The sequence below is a fragment of the Halictus rubicundus genome, chromosome 8, assembly GCF_050948215.1.
Source record: "Halictus rubicundus isolate RS-2024b chromosome 8, iyHalRubi1_principal, whole genome shotgun sequence".
In the NCBI taxonomy this organism is placed as follows: domain Eukaryota; kingdom Metazoa; phylum Arthropoda; class Insecta; order Hymenoptera; family Halictidae; genus Halictus; species Halictus rubicundus.
The window spans coordinates 18,497,254-18,509,471 of record NC_135156.1 but is presented as its reverse complement, the minus strand read 5'-3'; the positions used below and the strand labels follow the sequence as shown (position 1 = coordinate 18,509,471).

Sequence of the window (12,218 nt, the reverse complement as noted above, 5' to 3'; positions counted from 1 at the left end):
CCAAATATACAATATTTGAAACGTAATGATTAGACTGTCGACTTTTATGCAAAATAAAAAATATTTGTATCGATTGCAAGACGCAGGGGCGAAATAAACATTTCTTTCTTCTTTTAATTATTTTATTAAGCTGAAACCAGTACGCTGGTGCCCCAAAATCTTCAAATATCTTAGAAAAGCTTTCTTTAAATATCTTAATATCTTTAAATCTTTAAATCTTTAACCCTTTGCATTCGAAGCTATTTTAACTCCAAAACGAAACATTTCTTCCGACCCAGAATATTTCCCTTCTACATATTCTTCTTCATATTATACTTACGAAAATGGTGCAATTTATTGGTACAATACTTAATAAGGTCAAAAATATTTTAAACAATGATACAGCAATTTTCATCGGCGCCTTACAGTCGCCATTCGAGTGCTAAGGGTTAAATCTTGTATCTTTCGTATTAACACTAGATCCACGGGATCCGTCAAAATGACGGGTTCTACATTCTTTAATTTACAATTATTGTGAATGTAAAAATGCATTTGTAGGAAATTTATTTAACACATTTAGTCCTTGGAACATATATTTTGGTGAAAGCTGCTAAAAATCTGGCTGAATATTTTCTTGATATTTTTATAAAATCATCCAAACTGGCCACATTTAGTGCTCCGTGAACCTAGCGTGAAATATGTCCACTGCTTTAAATCGAGTTCACCGATTTTTGTCGCAAACGCATAAAATCCGCAGTCTAGTAACGATTCAAAACATGGTTGTCATGAAATCGGCGAGCGAGTTGTTACAAGCGAATCGATCTCGAACCTCGGACCGGAAAGCTCGGGAAATTTGCAACGCGATTTTCGAAGCGGCGACATTGACTGGTGAAAGGTCAACGCGCAAGGCGAGAATCGTCGCCATGACACCTCGCCCTGCCTCGCCTCGCCTCGGCAGCGTTCGCCAAGCTCTTCCGAATCTCTGGTCTTTTTAAAGATTCCGTGGGCATTCCGGCGATCGATCGATCGATGACTCGGAGGATGAATCGCGGCGACGATCGACGAGTCCGGTCTGTTTAATATTCGATCGAGCGAGATCGATTCGGCGAAACGGATATATAGAATTCGGGGCCATTGGCTGCCGCGGTGTAGCACCTTTTCGGATCGCAACGTAACAGAACATGAGCACCGGTGCGGGTGCGGGCGCGGGGATATAACGTTGCTAATAATAGCGGGACGTGGGAAATTCTCTGGCCTTAAATCAAGCCCACACGTCGCGCGACAGATCGCCGCTCTCGACAACGAGGTCCGCGTGCAGCGTTTCTCAAACTTCTTCCGAAACATTTTTCAAAACTTTCAACCCTGAGATGCGCTCCGCGTTTTCGAGCTCTAGGACGAGATTTCGTGGCCACCATACAGCAATTTTTCGAACGTGGTTTGTTTTTCGCTGTTGGTAGAGCAAGCACAGCTTTGGAAACACCATCGACACAGAAAAGCATCGAGCTGGTTAAATATAGAAACACGAGCGATACATATTTTTAACATTATAGTCTTATCGAGTTGCTTAGCATAATTGTATGCGCAAATATTCGATGCTAATGCCTGCTGTCCCAATGCCGCGGTTACACGCCGCGTCTCGTTCCATTTCCGTGTGGTAGTTACACGGGAACGAATAAAAAAATAGATTGTTCCATTCGCGCCTTCGATCCGCAGAAATTAAGTGGACAAAGCAGTGTGTCGACATTTCGAAAAATTATTAAACTAATCCCACGATAGACGAGGATTAGGGAGTTGCCTATCCTAGGAAGCCTATTCAAAATTATTGTATTATTTCACGGTTTAAAGTTATGCTCGTTGAATTGGTCTCGACACCAGCTGGAACATTGTGAAGTGAAAAATACATATTAACATTCAAAAGGTGACCTCATTTTTAAAAAAATATGTTTCCTGAAATTTACAGGAGAATGAATATTCAGCGACTTTTGTCGCGAACATGTTCGTTCGTTATTGTTGCCAGATTGTCGGAAATATGACAAACGATGCGGAATACATATTGGTAAATGGTCTGAAAAGTTTTGTTACTTTGTTTGAATTTCTGAACTTTGTCTTCGGGGCGATAATCTCGTAATTATCTAAAGTGGTTAATTTTGAAGGTTCGAAGGGTTATCGCGTGTACTAAAGTTTGTGGGAAAAATATGAAACCTCGAAGATGGTTTCAACTGTCCACTGTGCGGTGCATTCGGTGAGGTGATTAGGTGGTTTTCGAAATTGGGTTAGGGATTGCTCGGTGGGGCATCCCGAGCAACGAGAGAAACCCGAGGCGACGCTTACGCGCTCCCATACCGGTTCTAGACCAATGCCAGTCGACGATGAGTCGTCGTTTCCGCGGATCTTTCTCCAAACGTTAGTCAGACTTCCCACGGAGACCAGGGATTTCCTCGAACGCGGTAAGGCAAGCGAGTGCACGCGTGCCGGATGATTTCATTAAATGACGCAACGGTACATATCGAAGCCGGTCGTTCCTGCAAACGCGGTATTCCGTTATGCGATTCCCTCGGCTCTCTGCTCCCTTGATTAGTTTTTCTTCCTTTCTTGCACACCTCCATGGCACACTGGTCCAAAACGCGAAATTTAGTGACATTTTGCCAGAAAATCAACTGTCTCATATCGACTTCAATGCTTATTGCTTTCTAAATATCCATCAACCTTGAAAATGAAAAAAAAACTAATAAAATTTAACACTAGAACTACCGAGCAATGAATGCGACTGACGAATATTGCTTTGTAACAACGAACACAGTCTTGTTTCGAGAAAAGACTGTGCTCATTCTGACTTGATACAACTTTTATTGTAACATGTGCTTCAATGAAGAGAAAACATTTTTACAATTTCAGTAATTGTAGAAGAAAAAATTAGGAACCAGTCATTGTGATTTGTCCGGTAGTTCTAGTGTTAATAAACACTGTTACTGTAATGAACGGTTAAAGTTGTGAGGTAGCCTATCTCATGGGAAAAATTGCTTTTCTTCCTTGGGATGCCCTGACGATCCTTTTTAATATTTTCCTTTCAATTCTTTTTAATATTTTCCTTTCAATTCTTTGTTTAAATGAAAGGTTTATCTTTAAACTGGAAATTACCATTGTCGATTAAAAATTACTATGCATAATGTATTAAACATGCCAAATGCAATGCAGAAAATTTTCAAAATTCTTAAGACTTCGCAAGGAATATCTTCTGTGTCATACGAGATCATAGAATTTTACCAAATGGAGTGTTTTCAGCATACTTTCTTCTACACAATCGTGTAAGAATTATTTCCCATCTCGTCCCATATCACGCGTTATTGTTTAAAGTCACTAAATTCGCGTTTTAGACCACTGTGCGAGGGTGAGGTTTTCGTGCACCTTTTTTTCTCTCTGTTTCTCTCTCTCTCTCTCTCTCTCTCTCTCTCTCTCTCTGTCGTTCGTCGAAATGTTCACCAAGGGACGCTCGCGACGATATCGCTTACGAGGCTCTTTCTGACGTAATTCTGGCTTCACGCGAGCCTCTGACGTAATTCTGCTATTTTTTTTTTGTTGCCGATGCACACCCAGTGTGCTGTTCGTCAAACGGTAAAACAGTCCGATGCACCGATGCACCGATGCACCGATGCTCTATCGTTCCTTGTAAAATCCTGCCCGGCCGGCGGCCACTTAAAGCCGCCGATACGAAAGACATTTTACCGTAAACATCGCGTAGCATTCACAATTACGTTAACACGTCCCTGGTAATTGCGATAACATGCCCCCGGCAATTACGATAACGTGTCTGCGGCAATTACGATTTTCAGCGATCGATGGTCGCCGCGTGTTTTTCAACTGAATTACGGAACGCATCGATCGGTGGTTCGACGAATATATATGATTCAATTTAAAAATACACAGCCGACCTTCGCGCATTCTCTACGCGTTCGCTCACGGTAAAAGCTACCTGCCTTGCGGATTTTCCGCGTTTATGACAAAAACTAGTCGTACCGATATGCCATCAATGCAAAAGTCCGATTTAACGGTGAACCTACCACGATTGAATGGCCGGTTTTCTATTTCACTATTATCGAGATTATAAAAATTCGTGTCACCTATTCTCCGATTGAAACGGGACACCCTGTACGTTGCAGCCGCATCATCGATGCACCGATGCACCGATGCAACGACGCGACGACTTCGCTCGAGTTCCCACTCGGGAAAAGATTAGAGGACGATTTTAACGATGAAAATTGCGACGCCGAGCGTCGATCGAAAGTTTTGCTCTCGAGAAATAAATTACGCAAAAGAATGCTCGCGTTTGCGTCGTGTTATCGCATGCTTCGTCACGCGATGCAAAACGACGCAACTCGCGCGACGTATCTCGCCGGAAAAATCGGCAACAATGATCCCCGCCGGCGTTGATCGATCGAACGATCGCGTTCTCTCGACAACTATTTCGTCAATCGCATCGAACGTTACGCGTATTGCTCAAGATCCATCGTTCGATCTTCTTTCATTCGATAACAACGTGGCACATCCTCGATAATACGCAGATATTGGATCGGCGCTTCTCTCGGATCAGCTAACACCGGCTCAAACTATCGTTTATTATTCCGAGAGATAATTCCCAGACCGTGGACGTCTATGCAAATTAAAAATTGACCGCATCGGTTGGAAGTAACTGGAGCAACATAATATTATCGTTCCTTCTTTAACACTAGAACTACCGAGTAATAAATACGACTGATGTATATTGCTGTGTAATGATGACGAGACTACATCTATTCAAACCTCGTACCATTTTTATTCTAACGTGTGCTCCAATAGAGAAGTTCAAAAATTTCTGATGGAAACATTTTTATCATTTCAGTAATTGCGAAAGAAACAATTAGGAACCAGTCATTTTGACCGGTTCGGTAGTTGTAGCGTTAAATAATTTCAACTACATCGAACTACGTCAATTCTCGAAGTTCTTTTAATCCTGTTACTACTTTAACACTAAACTTACCACGGTCAAAACGACCGGTTTTCTGTTTCACAGTTATTGAAATTGTAAAAACTTTTTCACAGGGAAATTGCCGAATTGACTTCTTTAGTCAAGCACATATTATAATGAGATGTTTTATGTTTTACGCTTGGTAGGTTTAGTGTCAAGTGGAATTTGGCCCGTTTTGGGGACCGATTCTTTTTCACTGCTGCAGACTTCCAAAAAATGTGAACAAATTCTGGAATACGTATCTCGGAGTCCTCTATTTTATTATTATATTTTCGTTGGACCGTGAAATGTCAAAAGCGTTAATTGGGAAAGATAGATGTGGCGAAATTTCGCGACAGACATAAACGAGCCAGGGTGCCTACTAAGGGGGGTTAAATTTCGTCTAATGATTTTCGTTATAAACGCGTAAAATGCGATGGGGGGACAGTGGATATGAGTTTTGCACTCGGCGTAGAAATTGCGGAGTCTTCGGGATCGTCGGCTTTCGTTTCGAAGCGGTGCAGATTTTTCTCTCGGTTATCAAGATCCCGCGGTTCGGACTTTCCTTGTGAAAGTTCTATCCGCGAGAACGAGCAAGCTGAGTCTTGTCGAGGAGGAGTATTAATTCCCCCGATGAATCGAGTTAATTCTATTTCGGATACTGTGAAAAGCCCTCGCGGTCCGCTGAAACGATCCAAGAAACTGGTCGCGTCCCGATCGTTGTTGTTATCGCTGTGCTTACGGTCGCGATCGCGTCGACGCGACGCGAAGAAAAGAAAAGAAAGCGATCCTTTTGCGTGTGTCGCGTCCGGCGAAAGTTGCACAAGCTACAAAAGTAGAAGCGCCGAACGGATCTCGTCGCGACGCAGCCGGTCTGGTTCGGGAAAATCCACGATTTTTCGTGTCTTTGTCAACAATTTTCATCATCACTGCACACAGTTCTGCCACAGATAAATAGTTGAAAGAGATATGAATTTTGTCCAGCTATTTTCTGATTCTGAACCACCGTGCGTGGCTTTTCGTAAAACGACGAAACTCCGTTTCGTGCGGAATGTTATCTACAACGGAATTGTAAGCGATGGGGGATTTTTTATTGGAGCACCCTGTAGAAGGCGACGCGCGGCCGATACGATTGTTTATCCGAGGAACCGGGATTTCCTCCTCGTTTTCCGTTCGAAACGGCGAAGAAAGCCGACACACGTTCACCCCGTGGTTCCTGGAGCGGATAATGCGTTGACATTATGAATCCTGTGCGCAGACACAGAAGCTCGTGTACGTCGATTCATACGTCCGTGGCAGGCTTTCACTTTCTACGGTTTTTTCGAATCGAATTGACCCAAGCTCTCTCTCTCTCTCTCTCTCTCTCTCTCTCTCTCTCTCTCTCTCTCTCTCGCTCTCTCTCTCTCTCTCTCTCGCTTGCTCGCTTCCGTTCGCCGGGGATTTTCCCCGTACGCTTTTCCCTCGTTAGCGTCGCGTCTCTCTATCTCTGTGTTCTGCTCGTCCAATAGCCGACAGGTTCGTTGACTTACAGGTTTTGCAAATTGAGACCTTTTTTTGCGGGTAACAGTAACCAGATGTAAAGTTTCTTATTTATACAGGGTGTTTCGTTTATCTGAAACCGGAAATATCTCGTGAGGGACTGAAGCTACGAAAAACGTTTGTTTGCAAAAATTGTTCGGTATGAAGGGAACGATCGGTGTAACTTTTTTCAGGACTCGAATGGTGGCGGGGGAAATTTCTGTTTGCGGCAACCAGTTTCAGAATTTCATAATTCTGCCGCGAATGTGTTAATAACATCCGTCAAAGGGTTAATTTCGAGTGCAAAACCTGTATATTGGAGACTCGACAATCGGTACGATCTGCGATTGATCTGAAACACTAAACGAGGGAAGGAACGTTGGTGTGCGTTCTTTAGAAAGTAGAGGCGCTAATTTCGAAAAGTTATTCTCGCTGTTTCCGGTGGGATTGGTTAGGTAGGGTCGCGTCGCGTCGCATCACGGTGCATCCCCGACGCATGTCGTCGCATCTCGTCGCATCCCGCCGCATCTCGTCGCGTGGCTAGGGCACCGGTTCAAGGCGGAAATATGGCGGTCTCTGGGTCAAGAGCGGCTCGGATCGATGCGACCGTGGGTCTCGCTCCCGGTGCATCGGTCGCTGCAGCACCACCAGCAATTGCAATCGCAATTGACAGTCGCGCAAAACACCTTCGGGTCTGCGTTTTCCCAAACCCAAATTTAGGTACACTCCTGACATTGTTTTTCCCAAGGACGAGCGACGCGCAGCATCGAACCGCGCCCTTCGGAACACGTTCGCTTTTCTCTTGAACTCTCGATGCACTCCAGAATGCACTTTTCGAAACGCGAATGTTCAACACTAGACTTACGGTCGAACGACCGGTCTCTCTTACGATCACTGAAATTATAGAGATATGCCTTGACGAGAAATTGCTGAAGTACGCACTTAACGAAATAATAACAAGATGGCGGAGAATTGGAATAAATTGAATCTTGTCGATTTTAGAAAACAGTATGCACCGTTCGCTTCGAATAGTTGGTAGTTGTAGCGTTGACCCTTTGCACTCGAAGCTATTTTACCTTCAAAACGTTAGAATATTTCACTTCTATATATTTTTTCATGTTACACATACGAAAGTGGTGCAATTTACTCGTACAGTACTAAAGTGTTTAGTAATTTTTTTTAGTAATTAAAAAATATTTTGAAGAACGATACAGCAATTTCTAGTGTCGCTTTACAGTCGCCGTTCGAGTGCTGAGGGTTAATCGATTCGGCAAACGATCGACGAGCGACGCGAAGAGGCGGAGAACAGGGAAACCTATTGTCATATTCTTTGGAAATTAATTGGACAAATTGGCGATCGTTCGAAACCGCGCATCCCTGGTACACGAAAAAAAAAAAGGAAGACTCGCGCATTCACCTTGTTCCTCGAACGCTGCGCGGAGGTATCGTTAACCATGCGAGAGAGATCCAGCCAAGTTGCATGACTCATCGACTGTATAAATAAAATCGCGTAAGAATGTGTCGCTGGATCGCGGAGATCTGGTCGGGTCTCGCGAGGCTGCGTCGACCTGGGAACACACTCGATTCATCGAAACACCTCTGTTACACGGGTTTTTTTTTCTCGTTAGCGTCGCGTCTTTTTGTCTCCGTTTGTCTCCCCGCGCCTAACAGGGAAGAGCCGTTGTTCATCGGAGACCATCCCCTCGATCCTTACATCCCACGATATCTCATTGTCGGAGAAAGAAAGAAGAGACTGACTGAGATGCATGCGCGTGGTGTGTGGCCAGAAAAAATCCTCTAACCAAAAATACGCAGGCTGTTCGGCAACAGGTGGCAGACATTTTGGGCAACGATTCTTCGCGACGATGCTTTGTAGATTGTTGCGCGTGAAATGTTCTCGTAGACGAAACCGCGAGACTAATCAGTAGACTGCGGATTCTGAGAGTCTATGGCAACAATCAGTGGGTACAGTTTCAAATAGTGACCGGATTAACACTTTGACTGCCAAACTAAGTACCTCAAAAATTCCATAAAATCAAAGTAAGTTATTTAATGAAATAAAAATTGAGAAAATTAAATGTACGATATAGAGTAGTCCCCCAAGTTTCTTGCGTTTTACAGATCCTAATCAAATTTGGTACAATGAATACTAGGTTTACGGAGCACTAAAACTGATTATGTTACATTTCCTTATAAAAATAACATGAATATATCTATCAAAGTCTGTAGCCATTTTCTAAATAATATATACCTAGAGAAATCAAATTGTTAAATAATGGATCCATGTTTTCAATCTCAATATTCGCGAATTAAAAACATTAGAATCCGTCATTTCGACGGGTCCCGTAAATCCAGTGTCAACGTGAAAATTCAGTTTAAAACCTGGACAAATAATTCCGTCGCCCCCATATGGGTGACATGGCAGTCAACGTGTTAAGAGATTTTAAAAACCATAGCATACTATTTTCAACTTGCTCGAATCGGTAAGAAGTAAGGAAAAAAAAAACTCTTTCGCATAAAGATCCGCAATCCAATAATCCGTATACTCCGTCAACGAGTTACAAACTTTCTCGATCGTGGTCTGACACAAATTGAATTTCTTCGTTCGCGAAGATAGTGACACTCAAAGATCAGCTTTGCGGCTTAAAATTCGCGATAAACTCTGTAACAACGTAACAGTATTTCTCGATCGCAACGCATCCTAAAGTTTGCATTCCAAAATTTGGACATTTCACGCGCAACAACTCGTGGTCCCGAAGAATCCGAACTTTCTCCAAACCCCGTGGCCGAGCGGGAGGAACAGCTTGCGTTTAACGTAGGTCGTGATAGTAAGTCGCCCCCTGCCTCGACGATGAACTGACGAAATATATGTTTTTGTATGTGACGTAAAGATTGCGGCCTGCAGTCGGCAGCGGAAGTCCTGGACCCGAGCGACACCGGTCGGTACGGCGAATGTAAGGCGAGCAGCCGCGAGCCTTCTTCGTCGACGAAGCCGTCTTCAGCGTCGGCATCGCCATCTCCGTCGCCGTCGCCGAGAGGGAAGAGCAAGTCGTCGGCATCTTCGTCGGCGTCGACGGGCTCCTCGACGACCTCGGCGTCGGCGAGCAGCGAGGCCTCGTCGGGATCGTCGACGAAGGAGGATCGAGCGATCCTGAGCCGACGACAGAGGAAAAATCGCACCAGGGCGCCACGGGACCAGCGTCAGGAACGGGACGACGAGCAGGAGCCCGAAGAGGAGCAGACTGGTCAGCAGCAGCAACAGCAGCAACGGGTGCGCAGGCACCACCTATGCCGGCAGCAGGAGTACCCTAGCAGCCCTGCTAGGAACTCGGAGACTACCCAGACCTCGTCGACGTCGCCGAGGACCACAAGTTCCAGGAGGAATTGCCAAAATTCTGCCGAGAACGCGCAGACAAAGCCCGGGGAAGATGCAACCACCGGACCCTGGAACAGAGAGCCCTACACGTTCTCGAGCAGCCAGAGGAACGAGTTAAAGCACCTCAGCAACGCTGCGCTGGCCTCGCTACTTCGGGGATACACGTTGACCGGGGATCAACTAGCTCACCTTGGCTACCCGGTGGAATGCAGTTATTACCCGGGGTACGCTGCAGTGGTAAATCATCATCAACATCCTCTGGGCCACCGGGCACGCGGCTATCATCATTTGGACGTGAACGCTCGCGAATTCGTGCCCGGCAGCAGCGGAACCACGTCGATGGTGGAGAGCGAAGTCGACAGCGGGCACTACAGTGGAAGCTCCGTCGAAAGCTCCGACTTGGAGCAGGAGAGCGCTTCGGACAGCGACAAAAGTTCTGATATCGGCGAGTCCTCCTCCTCCTCCTCGTCGACGGACTCTTCATCGTACTCGTCTTCGTGTTCCTCGTCCGGCTACCACCAGTACCAAGAAAGGTCCAGGAGATACTGGACCCCCGAATCCTATGAGCTCGTAGTAGAAGAGAGGCAGTGCGCCAGATGCCACAAGAACTTCTACGTCAATCGCCACGATGGCGAGTACCTTCAGGAAGACCGGTGCGTGTACCACTGGGGCAAATTCCGGAGCGGTATAGTCAACGGGCTGCATAGGAACGCGTGGGAATGCTGCCAGGGCCGCGAGAGTTCGAGAGGATGCACCAACGCCCGGATGCACGTCTGGACGGGGCTGTCTCCTGGATATAATGGACCGTTGGAGGGCTATGTTTGCACACAACCGGCCGGGATCGTGCCCTCGGATGGAAATTATGGCGTCTTCGCACTGGACTGTGAAATGTGTTTCACGCGGCGAGGGCTCGAGCTGGCGAAGGTCACCGTGGTGGATATGGACGGCAACGTGGTCTATGACACCCTCGTCAGGCCCGATGCGGAGGTCATCGACCACAACACGAGATTCAGTGGGATCACGGCGAAGGATCTTTCGAGGGCATCGAAGCGTCTCAGGGACGTGCAGATGGACCTGATCAGTTTCGTCCACGCCGAGACGATCCTGATCGGCCACGCCCTGGACAACGATCTGAGAGCCCTCAGGATGCTTCACTCCACCGTGATAGACACGTGCGTCGCGTTCCCCCACTTTCTCGGTTACCCTTTCCGCTGCAGCTTGAAGACCCTCGCCAGGACTGTGCTGCGTCGTGAAATCCAGACGATGGAACACGACTCCGTCGAAGACGCTAGGATAGCCATCGATCTAATGCTAAGGAAAGTGCAGCATGACTTTTCGTAGAATCTACAAGAGCATAGACACTGTTATAGATATAGCGAGTGAGTGAGAGAGAGTGAAAGAGAGAGAGAGAATGCGTGTGTGTGATTTTTGATGTACCATCTCGGTAACGAGATAGTACACAATGAGAACGCACTGTCGGAAGACATGTCGGAGCCAGAGGACCATAATTGCGATTACCATCCGCGCGATCTCGAGGTCCCATCGTTAGCGCCCAACCCCCTCTACCACGGTCTACGTTAGTCTTCTGATTTGACCATTTTTTTTTTATCCACGTCTCGTACGTCCCCGTTTTCTCCCCCTCGTCGATGGTTTCCGACGCGGACACTGAAAAATGGCGCTAACGAGAACAAACGAGGGAACCGCGCGCGCGCGCGCAAAACTCTCTTCCGACGGTGTTCAGTTCCAAGAGAAGTCTGTGATACATTGCATATACCGGAAAAAAGAAATACAGTCGCGATCTCCGCCTCTTCGGGGACGCACGCACCTCGTCGCTCGCACACGGATCAACCCTAAACGCGTTGTTCATGCGCGCTCAGTCTCGCGTACCGTTCGTTGTTCGGCTCGCCGTCATCATCGTAAAAGAAAAAACTCGCTAGATCGCCGCGTACACTGCAACCGAGAACAGGAGACTCGAATCGATTCCCGAAATTTCTCTTTTAGCTCTAGCAGTTTTCGATTTCTTTTCTTCTTTTTTTTTTATCTGCGAAACGGCTCCGAACTACGTGTCTCCGATGAGCGGGAAAAAGGATCGTTTTCGCTAAAGGAAGAGACCAGTTACTCCGACTTGTACTCTTTTGCTCACCCATCCGGAGATACGGTTTTACTATAGTTTCTGCGAGAAGAAGCACGAGGGATCAGTATTCCTCTTTTTTAATAGACACGAATACGTTGACGTTGGTCCGGACCAGTACAGTCTTTTCTCCGGTGCCCTGTTCTCGGTGCTGCGAGCCTGCGCTCGAATGATTTTCTCTTTCTTTTTTTTTTACCGAAGAATCTCCGTTTTATCTTCGTTTCCTCGATAGC

The 12,218-nt window shown here is 46.2% G+C and overlaps 1 protein-coding gene across 5 annotated transcripts in view; it reads left to right on the top strand.

Moving 5' to 3' along the window:
* The window catches only part of LOC143356152 (transducin beta-like protein 2), a 62,394-nt gene that overhangs the window by 26,853 nt on the left and 23,323 nt on the right, over window positions 1-12,218 (top strand). For 4 of the 5 annotated variants that reach the window (XM_076791602.1, XM_076791601.1, XM_076791603.1 and 1 more), the window contains exon 3: window positions 9,370-11,199. The exons of the other annotated variant lie outside the window; for it this stretch is intronic. In XM_076791602.1, coding sequence (XP_076647717.1) covers window positions 9,370-11,195 — 1,826 coding nt within the window. In that variant the 3' untranslated portion in view covers window positions 11,196-11,199. Of the gene's footprint in view, window positions 1-9,369; window positions 11,200-12,218 lie in introns of those variants that run through there. 5 annotated transcript variants of the gene reach the window in all.